The sequence below is a fragment of the Engystomops pustulosus genome, chromosome 8 (assembly GCF_040894005.1).
Source record: "Engystomops pustulosus chromosome 8, aEngPut4.maternal, whole genome shotgun sequence".
In the NCBI taxonomy this organism is placed as follows: domain Eukaryota; kingdom Metazoa; phylum Chordata; class Amphibia; order Anura; family Leptodactylidae; genus Engystomops; species Engystomops pustulosus.
The window spans coordinates 114,268,958-114,284,937 of record NC_092418.1 but is presented as its reverse complement, the minus strand read 5'-3'; the positions used below and the strand labels follow the sequence as shown (position 1 = coordinate 114,284,937).

Genomic DNA, 15,980 nt, shown 5'->3' with positions numbered 1-15,980 from the left:
TTTTTGATGGTCCCATTTTTGGTTGCCTGAAAGTTATTGAATATGTTAAAAAGAAACTTTTATCAATCACTCTATAAAGTTATGCCATTCCACCTACAACATACATATCATAGTAATCTTATTCAGAGCCAGTGCTTGTACCATTCACATTTATATGCACAGAAAAAGAGCTTTTCTAAATGGGACAAAACAATTAAAATTTGATTTATTTCAAAATAACTAATCACAAGATGCAGCAGCAGTTATATGTCATTCTACGTGGCGTTATGTATCGCCCGGAGCCGTGTAGTCAGTCTGGATCTCACCCTAAGCTACAGGTGTTACATAAGAAAAGTATATAAGAAATATCAGCAGAGCCCCAAACTCTTCCCATACCCAGACTGCACACATTGTGAGTATGATCCCTATGACTGTCAGCGAGTGGGAGAGGCTGCAGCTATATAACAGGGGGCACAGGGGAAACCTATGGGCATCGGCTGCCATAATACATCACTGCAACTATAATTATTTAGTAGTTATGTGGATATTATACAAGTAAAATAACTGAATTACTTGCAATGTACTAACAGATAGAGTACAGGAGCCTCCAGATATGCTGTGTATTATGTGTATATGCCGATGCATCATTTTTGACAGGATTTATTCAGTGTGTGGTAAGAATGACTCAGGAGCCATCAGATAGATAGATAGATAGATAGATAGATAGATAGATAGATATGAGATAGATAGATAGATAGATAGATATGACATAGATAGATAGATAGATAGATAGATAGATATGAGATAGATAGATAGATAGATAGATAGATAGATAGATATGAGATAGATAGATAGATATGAGATAGATAGATAGATAGATATGAGATAGATAGATAGATAGATAGATAGATAGATAGATAGATAGGAGGTAGATAGATAGATAGATAGATAGATAGATATGAGATAGATAGATATGAGATAGATAGATATGAGATAGATAGATAGATAGATATGAGATAGATAGATATGAGATAGATAGATATGAGATAGATAGATAGATATGAGATAGATAGATAGATAGATATGAGATAGATATATATGAAATAGATAGATAGATAGATATGAGATAGATAGATATGAGATAGATAGATAGATATATAGATAGGCGATATATAGATAGATAGATAGATAGATAGATAGATAGATAGATAGGAGATAGATAGATAGATAGATAGATAGATAGATAGATAGATATGAGATAGATAGATAGATATGAGATAGATAGATAGATAGATAGATAGATAGATATGAGATAGATAGATATGAGATAGATAGATAGATAGATATGAGATAGATAGATAGATAGATAGATAGATAGATATGAAATAGATAGATAGATAGATATGAGATAGATAGATATGAGATAGATAGATAGATATATAGATAGGAGATAGATAGATAGATAGATAGATAGATAGGAGATAGATAGATAGATAGATAGATAGATAGGAGATAGATAGATAGATAGATATGAGATAGATAGATAGATAGAAGATAGATAGATAGATAGACAGATAGATAGGAGATAGATAGATAGATAGATAGGAGATAGATAGATAGATAGATAGATAGATAGGAGATAGATAGATAGATAGATAGATAGATAGAAGATAGATAGATAGATAGATAGGAGATAGATAGATAGATAGATAGATAGATAGATAGATAGGAGATAGATAGCTGTGATATAGATATGAGATAGATAGATAGGAGATAGATAGATAGATAGATAGATAGATAGATAGGAGATAGATAGATAGATAGATAGAAGATAGATAGATAGATAGATAAATAGGAGATAGATAGATAGATAGATAGATAGGAGATAGATAGATAGATAGCTAGATAGATAGATAGATAGATAGATATGAGATAGATAGATAGATAGATAGATAGATAGATAGAAGATAGATAGATAGATAGATAGATAGATAGATAGGAGATAGATAGATAGATAGATAGGAGATAGATAGCTGTGATATAGATATGAGATAGATGGGAGATAGATAGATAGATAGATAGATAGATAGATAGGAGATAGATAGCTGTGATATAGATATGAGATAGATAGATAGGAGATAGATAGATAGATAGATAGATAGATAGATAGATAGATAGATAGGAGATAGATAGATAGATAGATAGAAGATAGATAGATAGATAGATAGATAGATAGATAGATAGGAGATAGATAGATAGATAGATAGGAGATAGATAGATAGATAGATAGATAGATAGATAGATATGAGATAGATATGAGATAGATATGAGATAGATAGATAGATAGATAGATAGGAGATAGATAGATAGATAGATAGATAGATAGATAGATAGATAGATAGATAGATAGAAGATAGATAGATAGATAGATAGATAGATAGATAGGAGATAGATAGATAGATAGATAGATAGATAGATAGATAGATAGATGATAGATAGATATTAGATAGATAGATAGATATTAGATAGATAGATATTAGATAGATAGATAGATAGATAGATAGGAGATAGATAGCTGTGATATAGATATGAGATAGATAGATAGGAGATAGATAGATAGATAGATAGATAGATAGATAGGAGATAGATAGATAGATAGAAGATAGATAGATAGATAGATAGATAGATAGATAGATAGATAGGAGATAGATAGATAGATAGATAGATAGGAGATAGATAGATAGATAGATAGATAGATAGATATGAGATAGATATGAGATAGATATGAGATAGATAGATAGATAGATAGATAGATAGGAGATAGATAGATAGATAGATAGATAGATAGAAGATAGATAGATAGATAGATAGATAGATATATAGATAGGAGATAGATAGATAGATAGATAGATAGATGATAGATAGATATTAGATAGATAGATAGATATTAGATAGATAGATATTAGATAGATAGATAGATAGATAGATAGATATGAGATAGATATATAGATAGATAGATAGATAGATAGATAGATAGGAGATAGATAGATAGATAGATAGGAGATAGATAGATAGATAGATAGATAGATAGATAGATAGGAGATAGATAGATAGATAGATAGATAGGAGATAGATAGCTGTGATATAGATATGAGATAGATGGGAGATAGATAGATAGATAGATAGATAGATAGATAGATAGATAGATAGATAGATAGATAGAAGATAGATAGATAGATATATAGATAGGAGATAGATAGATAGATAGATAGATAGATGATAGATAGATATTAGATAGATAGATAGATATTAGATAGATAGATATTAGATAGATAGATATGAGATAGATAGATAGATAGATAGATAGATAGATAGATATGAGATAGATATATAGATAGATAGATAGATAGATAGATAGATAGATAGATAGGAGATAGATAGATAGATAGATAGATAGGAGATAGATAGATAGATAGATAGGAGATAGATAGATAGATAAATAGATAGATAGATAGATAGATAGGAGATAGGAGATAGATAGCTGTGATATAGATATGAGATAGATGGGAGATAGATAGATAGATAGATAGATAGATAGGAGATAGATAGCTGTGATATAGATATGAGATAGATAGATAGATAGGAGATAGATAGATAGATAGATAGATAGATAGATAGATAGATAGATAGATAGGAGATAGATAGATAGATAGATAGATAGATAGATAGGAGATAGATAGATAGATAGATAGGAGATAGATAGATAGATAGATAGGTAGATAGATAGATAGATAGATAGGAGATAGATAGATAGATAGAAGATAGATAGATAGATAGATAGATAGGAGATAGATAGATAGATAGATAGATAGGAGATAGATAGATAGATAGATAGATAGATAGATAGATAGATATGAGATAGATATGAGATAGATAGATAGATAGATAGATAGATAGATAGATAGATAGATAGGAGATAGATAGATAGATAGAAGATAGATAGATAGATAGATAGATAGATAGATAGATAGATAGGAGATAGATAGATAGATAGATAGATAGATAGGAGATAGATAGATAGATAGATAGATAGATAGATATGAGATAGATATGAGATAGATATGAGATAGATAGATAGATAGATAGATAGGAGATAGATAGATAGATAGATAGATAGATAGATAGAAGATAGATAGATAGATATATAGATAGGAGATAGATAGATAGATAGATAGATGATAGATAGATATTAGATAGATAGATAGATATTAGATAGATAGATATTAGATAGATAGATAGATAGATAGATAGGAGATAGATAGCTGTGATATAGATATGAGATAGATAGATAGGAGATAGATAGATAGATAGATAGATAGGAGATAGATAGATAGATAGAAGATAGATAGATAGATAGATAGATAGATAGGAGATAGATAGATAGATAGATAGATAGGAGATAGATAGATAGATAGATAGATATGAGATAGATATGAGATAGATATGAGATAGATAGATAGATAGATAGATAGATAGATAGATAGGAGATAGATAGATAGATAGATAGATAGATAGATAGATAGATAGATAGAAGATAGATAGATAGATATATAGATAGGAGATAGATAGATAGATAGATAGATGATAGATAGATATTAGATAGATAGATAGATATTAGATAGATAGATATTAGATAGATAGATAGATAGATAGATAGATATGAGATAGATATATAGATAGATAGATAGATAGATAGATAGATAGGAGATAGATAGATAGATAGATAGGAGATAGATAGATAGATAGATAGATAGGAGATAGATAGATAGATAGATAGATAGATAGATAGATAGGAGATAGATAGCTGTGATATAGATATGAGATAGATGGGAGATAGATAGATAGATAGATAGATAGATAGATAGATAGAAGATAGATAGATAGATATATAGATAGGAGATAGATAGATAGATAGATAGATAGATAGATGATAGATAGATATTAGATAGATAGATAGATATTAGATAGATAGATATTAGATAGATAGATATGAGATAGATAGATAGATAGATAGATAGATAGATAGATAGATATGAGATAGATATATAGATAGATAGATAGATAGATAGATAGGAGATAGATAGATAGATAGATAGATAGGAGATAGATAGATAGGAGATAGATAGATAGATAAATAGATAGATAGATAGATAGATAGGAGATAGGAGATAGATAGCTGTGATATAGATATGAGATAGATGGGAGATAGATAGATAGATAGATAGATAGATAGATAGATAGGAGATAGATAGCTGTGATATAGATATGAGATAGATAGATAGGAGATAGATAGATAGATAGATAGATAGATAGATAGATAGATAGGAGATAGATAGATAGATAGATAGATAGGAGATAGATAGATAGATAGATAGATAGGAGATAGATAGATAGATAGATAGATAGATAGATAGATAGGAGATAGATAGATAGATAGATAGATAGATAGATAGATAGAAGATAGATAGATAGATAGATAGATAGGAGATAGATAGATAGATAGATAGATAGATAGATAGATAGATAGATAGGAGATAGATAGATAGATAGATAGATAGATATGAGATAGATATGAGATAGATAGATAGATAGATAGATAGATAGGAGATAGATAGCTGTGATATAGATATGAGATAGATGGGAGATAGATAGATAGATAGATAGATAGATAGATAGATAGATAGAAGATAGATAGATAGATATATAGATAGGAGATAGATAGATAGATAGATAGATGATAGATAGATATTAGATAGATAGATAGATATTAGATAGATAGATATTAGATAGATAGATATGAGATAGATAGATAGATAGATATGAGATAGATATATAGATAGATAGATAGATAGATAGATAGGAGATAGATAGATAGATAGATAGATAGATAGATAGATAGATAGGAGATAGATAGCTGTGATATAGATATGAGATAGATGGGAGATAGATAGATAGATAGATAGATAGATAGATAGATAGATAGAAGATAGATAGATAGATATATAGATAGGAGATAGATAGATAGATAGATAGATAGATAGATAGATGATAGATAGATATTAGATAGATAGATAGATATTAGATAGATAGATATTAGATAGATAGATATGAGATAGATAGATAGATAGATAGATATGAGATAGATATGAGATAGATAGATAGATATGAGATAGATATGAGATAGATATGAGATAGATAGATAGATATGAGATAGATATATAGATAGATAGATAGATAGATAGATAGATAGATAGATAGATAGATAGATAGGAGATAGATAGATAGATAGATAGGAGATAGATAGATAGATAGATAGATAGATAGATAGATAGGAGATAGATAGATAGATAGATAGATAGATAGATATTAGATAGATAGATATGAGATAGATAGATAGGAGATAGATAGATATGAGATAGATAGATATGAGATAGATATATAGATAGATAGATAGATAGATAGATAGATAGATAGGAGATAGATAGATAGATAGATAGATAGATAGATAGATAGGAGATAGATAGATAGATAAATAGATAGATAGATAGATAGATAGATAGATAGGAGATAGATAGGAGATAGATAGGAGATAGATAGGAGATAGATAGATAGATAGATAGATAGATAGATAGATAGGAGATAGATAGATCTGTAGATCTGTCAGAATCTGTCAGAATCATTCAATATTAACAAGGTTTCTTTAATAGCCAAAAATTAATTAAATGTGTATGTAAATTAATAATAGAAAGGAAATAAAAATGGAACAAAGAACATTATATGCACAACAAATAGCATTTTTCAAGAAAAATGGTTGTCTGATATATTCCTCAATATCCTCCACTGGGCAGGAGTCACTGGAGGCATCTTATGCATTTCCCTTTAAGGTTATGTATATTATGATATGGATATGTTCTCTAAGAATCTTAATCAGTATAAACTTTATGTACTATTTACATTTTTTATTGTATTTTTTAATGAGATTTGTCATTTTTTTACTTCCATTCTTTTTACCTTGTCACGGTATATACAGTAGCTTGCTCCTTTGTGTGAATAATACAGCTCTGTTGTCGGAGCTTGATGAGGAGGACGGGGGAGGCGGAGGGGGGTATTGGGTTGTGTACACAAGAACAGAGTTGTGAACCTGTCACCATTCATGTGCAAAAAGTGTGTGTGTGTATAACAATATGCATGTGTGTATGTATGTAGACAGTATATAAACTGTGCTTATATTTGTAAACGTATGTTATATAGGGGTACATTTAATGCGCACCTTCATGTGTGTTTCTGTATAATTGGTGTGTAATATTACATGTGTAAGGGATTTATGTTTGTATGTAATATTTTTCATTTTGTTTGTGTCCTGTGGGTGTAAATATAAGCATAAGGTTGAGTTCATTTCAGTTTTTTTTGGAAATGTTAAAAGCTCCTGATGCACACGTCAAACATTTCCATAGACCTATACTAGCAGGGGAGGGCATCTAATTGTATATGTCACATCCAGCAGAAAACACTGTATGAAATAGAGTGTGTACAATATCTTCCTGCTGGAGAGTTTAGTATATGCTCAGCAGAGGCCATTAGAGCCTATGGGATAGGGAATCAACTGTATGGCCCCCCATCCCTGGCCTCCACTGAGCGTACACTGTGGGTGTTCCCAAATGATTCTACTTCACTGGGGAAACACCCTGAACACTGGCAGCAGCCAATCACTGCCTACTGCTGATGTGGGAGGGGCTAAACAGGAGGATAGAGTCCATATCCCACTGAATATGGGATATGTTGTAGCCCTCTGTAATAAGGACAAGTCAGGATCCTGCCAAGGTATCCTTAGAATGGAGGGCTAAACCTAAATACAGTATATTTATGGGGTTGTTACATTTTTTATACTGTACAGTAGTTTTTGTTCATTGGTTTGAAGGGTGTGACGCCATTTGATATTTTGCCTCAGGCAGCAAAAAAGCAATGTGCAGCCCAGTGTATATATTTCATTTCAAACAATATCATTGGCTTTGGGGATTATTTAACCCTATCACCAATATTCACCAATATACTGTATTTAAGATTTGATCAGAGAGCCATTAAGGCAATCATGTATACAATGTTCATGATGCAGATAAGGTGTTTCCTACTATAGATATCATGATACATCATACAAGAACATGGGTGACATTCCAGTTCACATATCAAATTTTCCTTTTATGATCACTCTAACTAGATGGAGCGTTCATGTAACCAGGGGTGGGTATACTTTTAAGGTAACGTAAGTATTGCCCTGATGTTCAAAGAGTACAGAGGGTCCTGGGGTTACAAATCTGAAACACACTGGTGTATGTGAGGCTTTCATACAATGGTTAAAAGTCACACCATGTATTAGAGTGCTAATGTGGCTCAAATTAAAATATGCACAAGGACCATCCCAGGGACCCAGAGAAACCCTAAGACTAGTTCCTAGTATGGGCATCTCTTATGAAAATTTTTTAAAGGAAATATACCACTAGGATCAGAGATTGTAAACCAAGCACACTTCCATGCAGGTGTGTGCCGCTTCTGGCAGGGTCTGCTCTACTTTTGGCTTCTTATGCCCTCGTTTTTAGAAGAAAATTATGCAAATGAGCCTGAGGGGCTCCAGGCTCCATAGCTGTTAATTGAGGCCCCTTTTAAAGTGTAACCATCATTTCAAAAACTTTTGATATGCGCCATAATCCGATTGAGTGCGCCAAAAACCCGGGGCAATTCAGGGGAAAACGATGCAAATCAGAAAAATGTGGGAAACCCGACGAAAAAAAGTGTTTCGGTCCCTTAGTAAATGATTCCCATTCTGTCTTCTCTGAGGAGCTGACTACAGGAGCTAGAGACACGCCCACCTGTCCTCTCTCTGCTCACAGCTGATTACCTCATGTGTCACTGCTCCAGCAGTCATGTGCAGAGAGAAGCCCTAACTAATATATAGTAACAAAACACCTACTCTTTTATCTCTCCCTCAGCTTTAACTACACTTGTGTATAAACAAATAATCCACAAAGACGCAAACTGCACATCGATCACAATCTCCCTCCCCCATCACCTCACACTCCACAGCAGGAAGTGGCAGGAGAGACTCTCCAAGTCTTCAAGCTGTCACCTCATGTGCTGTGCTGAAGTTTTACTTAGATAGGTAGATAGATAGAATATACGTAGATAGATATGGGATAAATAGATAGATATGATATAGATAGGATATACATAGATAGATAGGAGATAGAAAGATATTAGATAGATAGATAGTCAGATAGATAGATAGATAGATAGATGGATAGCCAGCAGCTTGTGATGAGGTCACAGGTGTCAGGTACCGCCCCTCCTTCTTGCTAATTGTAGTTTTTTTGAGAGCTGGAAACCCTGGTTGTTATGGGCCAAAAACGGTACTAAATGAGGACCGAGAGGCAAAATACTTTGAGGAATGATTCCCAGGGACACCTGGAGCAGAATTATGTTTTTTAGGTTTTTTTTTTGCTCAGAATGAAGGTTACACTTTAAAGCTTTTTCTTGTAAAAATGAGGGCATGAGAAGCTAAAAGAAGAGCGGATCTATCAGAGGGGCACACACTGCCACATAAGTGTGCTCGGTTTACAATCAGTAATCCTGGTAGTAGATGTTGTTTAAAGGAAACATATCTTGTTTACTCTCTAAATCTAGTGGATTTGCTGAAAAGACAAAAAAATTTTGCTAAAGAGGCTCTCTTGCTCCTTTGGCTGGCTCAGCGCTTCGTCTCACCCTAATTATGCACTGCTCTAGCCTTGTACCACCCGGCTTATGCTGTGACTACGTCATCATTGTGTTGCCCCTGACAGGCAGAAGCAATCAATGACTGCACCATCCCCCAGCTGCTGTTTATAAGTCATCAAACTTAGGTCGACTAGTCCTGTCTGGACAGTTCAGGGAGCTCCCCGTGTAATGTTTTTATGTGGGTTTTCAGCATGCAACCCAGCTCTCCCAAAGTCCTGAATTTTATAATTGTTTTTTCAGCAAAACCACTCGGCTCAAGCATTAAACAAGATATGTTTCTGCTTCAGTGTAGCTACAGCATTCTCAGGGTATATTTGGTTCATAATGCACAAAAACAAATGGTAGATTTCCTTTAACCCTTTCACGACCCGTGACGTAATAGCACGTCACGGGTCGGCCGCGGGTGCATGGAGAGGGCTCACGCGCTGAGCCCTCTCCATAGCCGGTAAGTCTTTGCTGCATATTGCAGCAAAGGCTTACCGGTAACACCCGCGATCGGTGCTAGCACCGATCGCGGGTGTTTTCACCTCGATCGCCGCCGGCAATGCTGCCGGCGGCTTCAAAAGCATGGCGGCGCGTGGGCGCCGCCATCTTTTCGAGGATCGCCGCTCCCCGTGACGTCATCGGGGAGCGGCGATCCGTCGCCATGGTAACCTCGGGTCTCGCGAAGACCCGAGGCTACTTTTGGTTAACCCATGCATTACAATGTGCTATCAGCACATTGTAATGTATGAGGAGTAAAATCCCCATATACTGCCATACTGTAGTATGGCAGTATATGATAGGATCGTGCAGACCCCCTAGGGTTAAAGTACCCTAGGGAGTCTGAAAAGTACTAAAAATAAAAAAAAAAAAAAGTAAAAAAAAAAAAAATTATAATAAAAAACCCTAAAAACTCAAATCACCCCCCTTTCCCTAGAACTGATATAAATATAAATAAACAGTAAAAATCATAAACACATTAGGTATCGCCGCGTCCGAAAATGCCCGATCTATCAAAATATGATAACGTTTTTTCACTGCGTTTAATCCCGTAACGGAAAATCGTGCCCAAATTCGAAAATGGCACTTTTTTTGTCATTTAAAAAAATTAAAAAATTCTATAAAAAGTGATCACAAGGTCGTACAGTCCTAAAATTGATAACATTGTAAACGTCATCAAAATCCGCAAAAAATGACACCACCCACAGCTCAGTACATCAAAGTATAAAAAAGTTATTAGCGCCAGAAGATGGCAAAATCCCCCAAAAAATTTTTGTACAGGAGGTTTTAATTTTTTTAAATGTATGAAAACATTATAAAACCTATACAAATTTGGTATCCCTGTAATCGTACCGACCCAAAGAATAAAGTAGACATGTCATTTGGGGCGCACAGTGAAATCCGTAAGATCCAAGCCCACAAGAAGGCGGCACAAATGCGTTTTTTTACCAATTTCACTGCATTTGGAATTTTTTTCCCGCTTCCTAGTACACGGCATGGAATATTCAATACCACCTCTATGAAGTGCAATTTGTTACGCAGAAAATAAGCCGTCACACAGCTCTGTACATGGAAAAATAAAAAAGTTATGGATTTTTGATCATGGGGAGTAAAAAATGAAAATGAAAAAACAAAAAAGGGCCAGGTCCTGAAAGGGTTAAATATCCTCTATTTAGCTAAAGGGTTATTTGTGTTTGTGTTGGCACGAATGTAACAGATAAGATGACTCATGAGCCCCGTCTATATTTTCTTTTGACATCTCATTTTTTTTCAGATTTACAATGTCAGCAAAAATTCTCCCTAAGAAGATGGCCAAAGGTGTGGATTTCTGTGCTATCGGAAATTTTTATTACATTGTCCGATCAGATCTTTCTTGTTACATGAGATCAACAGACTTAAACCGTGGAAAAGATATAGTGGTCTTCAGCCTTCATCCTTCTTGTAGAAACGGAGACCATTACCTGGCTCACAAAAATGATGTCTTCTTTATAATAAAGGGGAATAATTGTCGTCGAGTGAAAAACATGAACTCGGATGAAGATGCCATAGTTTTCCCTCTACACCCAAACTGCCGAGGAGGAGACTTCTACCTGTCAGCTTGGGATAGCTTCTATATCATCTTCCTGAGCCGAGGCGTTTATCGTAAAACCAAGAACTTGATAAAGGATAAAGATGGTGTAGAATATACTTTGCACCCCAAATGTAGCAATGGCCTGTACTATTTTGGTAGTGACGATTGCTATTACTTTGTGAAGCCTCATGACGAATGGGGGATGCAGTATCTAAGAAGCACCAACTTCCATGGCAACCCCAGACCAAAGACCTTCTCCTTCCATCCAAGTGTCATCAACTTTCTTCCAGGGGGTGTGGGTGTTACCAAAGGGCCAGCATGCGGTGAATGGGTATGTATCAAGACCATCAGTAATAGGTCCCGGACCCCTATACAGTGGCAGAAGAAGGTCACCAAGAAGACTGGATATGAAAAGGAGAAGATGTCTACTATAGCGCACAACTGGAGGGTAACTGCAACCGTCGCAGCAGAAACTAGCGCTTTGACCAAACTAATATGCCAAGGCCAGTTCTCTCTGACAACTGAATATGGTGGCTACAGTGTCATCACTGACAGGGAAAAATGGAGTGAAGCCACGGAAATTGAGGAGACCATCAATGTTACTCTGCAACCTCAGCAGAGGATCTACATCTGGGCCTACCAGCTTTGTCTTGGAAGTGAGCCTGTGCTGTACTGCCGTGATATGAGAATTTTGGATAATCCAGACCCCCCAACTGATATCCCATTACCTCCTTCAAGAAATAAAAGGTTAACGAAGAAATTGTTGGCTGATGAAGCTGTAGCAGAGTGACCACATATACACATAAGCTGTAATAAGCATTTTACCATATTGGAAGCCACTGTGATGTCCAGCAAGACTGCGGCTCATTGAAATCTCCATAAAAAGGTTTAATTAGCGCCGAGAAGGATTTCAACCCACCAGGACAAATCAAGAAAACCTTTCTAAAACAGAGAGAAATATTTCCCTGCTTGGCCTGACTGTGCCAGTCACTTTACCAAAAATACTGAGCAAACCCCCTATATCCTTCATCTTTTAGATTTCATCATATTATTGCATAGTATAGTTCACAAATGGTTAACTTCTCTTCTGCTTTGAGCTAAAGTTACTATATACAGAATGATTGTCTATTGACATAGCTCCCAACTGTCCCGGATTTGGCGGGACAGTCCCGGCTTTTCACCTCTGTCCCGCTGTCACGGGCAGCTGGGAGATTGTCCCGGCTCTGTGTCCCGCCTAGTATATATTTTCAAATCCAGAACTTGCAGTAGTGAACTACTTATACACACATCGGGCAGGGAATCCTTTTGAGAGATGTGTTGAGATAGCGCAGAGCAGGGACCACATCATCAGGGAGACATCACTATCTGTCCACATATGGTGTCTACACCTCCCGGGGCTTCCCCAGACACAAGGCTCTATTTAATTCAATTAAATAAATTTCTGTTTAGCCCAGGATTCAAACCCAGAACCTCTGCAGTTCACCTTCCATAGAGTAGCAGCACAGAGCCTCTACCCACTAGACTATGAGCTGAGTGGTTGTCTACAGGAGGATTTTTGGTAAGAGCCATTAGCTGTTACCTGTTACTGTTACACTGTGACAAAGACCTAATGCACTGATATTCAGAGTGGGATCTTCACAGAGATTATTATTGAGATTATTATTGTAATTATTGAGACAATCATTATTTTATTATTATTATTATTATTATTGTGGAGACTATTATTAATAATAATAAAAATATTCATAATTGTCACCATAATAATAATAAAAATAATAATAAAAATCATTATAATAATTGTCTCAATAATTACAATAATAATCTCTGAGAAGATCCCTCTCTATATATTAGTGCATTAAGCCTATGTAACAGTAACTGTTAACAGCTCTTAGTCACAAAAAAAGGTACTGGGGCAGATTTACTTATCCGGTCCTGTCGCCAGCGTTTTATTCAGCGTTTTTTCCGAATCCGTCGGGTTTTCTGATGGCCACACCCCCTGATTTCCGTCGCGTGCAAGACGCAAATCGGAAAAATTTGTGAAACCCAACGAAAAAAAGCGATTCGGGCCCTTAGTAAATGACCCCCTTCGTGTCTCCATGGCACATGGAGTGTGCAGGTTCTCGGTTCAAATCCAAGCCCAGGCATAAATTTATTTCATATTGTTATTATTAAGACAATGATAATTATAATAATGGTAAAAATTTGGGGCGTAGCCAGGGAGTGATTGGGGGTGGGGCTTAGGGGGATAGCCGTGGCACGTTAAGCATGCCGCCATTTTGTCCCTCTTTCTCATCCAGAAATGTTGAGAGGAATGCTTTTCTGTGCACATATTGGGGGTCATTTACTAAGGGCCCGATTCGCGTTTTCCCGATGTGTTACCCGAATATTTCCGATTTGTGCCAATTTTCCATGAATTGCCCCGGGTTTTTGGCGCACGTGATCGGATTGTGGCGCGTCAGCGCTGGTATGCACGCGACGGAAATGGGGGGGGGGGCGTGGCCAAACGAAAACCCGATGGATTTGGAAAAACCGCCGCATTTAAAACAAAAAATTGGTCGCACGGGCCATACTTACATGCACCAGGAAGAGATCAGTGAACTCCGACGCAACTCGGCGGACCTCGGCGCAGCAGCGACACCTGGTGGACATCGGGCGCAGGACCTTCATGAATCGCTGGAAGACCCGAGAACCCGCCGCTGGAACGCGAATGGACCGGGTAAGTAAATGTGCCCCATTATATAAGTAGCTTAGATAAATGGAGGCCTAGCTGTTATAGGCGCACAGTCCTTACCACATGGGTAATTTCTGTCCACACCGGGACCGCTGTCTCCAAAAGCTTCACAATCATAATGGAAATAGTGAGGGGTAAAGCCCAGCAGTCCCACAGGGACAGGAAGGAGGAGCCTGTGTGTTATATGTTACCCCCCCCCCCCCCACTCTATTGTATATGTATGACATTGACAAGCATTAGATAAAATAACATACCACATGATAAATAAGTTGTCATTTCTTATTAAGCTTTTTATGGAATCATAGTCACCTATTGCAAATAAATAAATGAATGCCTGAGGACGACTAGATTTGCAGTCATGTTGCCTTTCTATATTCTTAGTGATAATATGAACAACAATATGACAATCTGAAAATTGGGGCAAATTTACTGAGAAAGTCGGAAACTTCACTAAAAGTGCTCTGCCCGTGTATAATGCTGGGTGCAACCCATTCATGAAGAACGTGCGTCAGAAATCATGAATCTAATAGCGTATGCAAAGATTTGGGATCTAAATGCAATATGGAAACCCTATCTAGGGCTGAACACACGCAAAAGAGCCTATATAATGAAGAAGAAGCATGTGTCATGTAGCCAAAAAACACAATTTTATTCAAATTACCAACATGAACATGGCACAAAACATCCAAAGAGCAAGAGATAAAAACATTTAAAAAGGGTGACAAGCACCCATCAATGAAAAATCACCTGGAGCCTGACACCTGGTGTTGTCCGGTCCTCCAGGCCTGAGCCCCCCACAATGGCATCCCACAAACACACTGGCTGAAATAGCAAATGCAAGGTGGCTGAGTGTGTGTGTGTATACCTTGCGGTGGAGTAGCCACACGCAGAGGACACAGCAGGGAGTGATAAAAATCTGTGCACAGATAGCGCAGAGGTGTCCTGCTGTGTCGTGAATGTGGAGAATGAACCCACTAGTCACATGCCACCCATGGAAAACCAATACCTAAGTGTTACCAGAGAGTGTGGGATGAGGGTGAAGGCTCAGGAAGGGTAGCCCCACGCGTTCTGCCGCCAACCGCAGCTTCCTCAGGGGTGCCCCATGGATGTAGTACTCGAGTATATATACACATAGGGGCAGATTTATCAAGCAGTCTGAATGTCAGAATATTTCCAGTTGCCCATGGCAACCAATCACAGCTCAGCTTTCATTTGACCAGTGCTCATGAATATTTTAAAGGGGAGCTGTGATTGGTTGCCATGGGCAATTGGAAATATTCTGACATTCAGACTGCTTGATAAATCTGCCCCATAGTATCTGATGTGCATCTGTAGCCGGTGTGTGTGCAGTGGAGCGGCGTCAGGGGGCTGTCCCCTGACACAGGAGGAGGC

General features: G+C 36.4%; 1 protein-coding gene across 1 annotated transcript; it reads left to right on the top strand.

Annotated features, from left to right (window-relative positions):
• Window positions 1–310: 310 nt before the first annotated feature.
• On the top strand, window positions 311–13,527 carry LOC140074967 (uncharacterized). Its single transcript, XM_072120354.1, has 2 exons — window positions 311–391; window positions 11,561–13,527. Exon 2 carries the CDS (start codon window positions 11,568–11,570, stop codon window positions 12,645–12,647), a length of 1,080 nt encoding a protein of 359 aa, XP_071976455.1. The 5' UTR covers window positions 311–391; window positions 11,561–11,567; the 3' UTR covers window positions 12,648–13,527.
• Window positions 13,528–15,980: the final 2,453 nt, after the last annotated feature.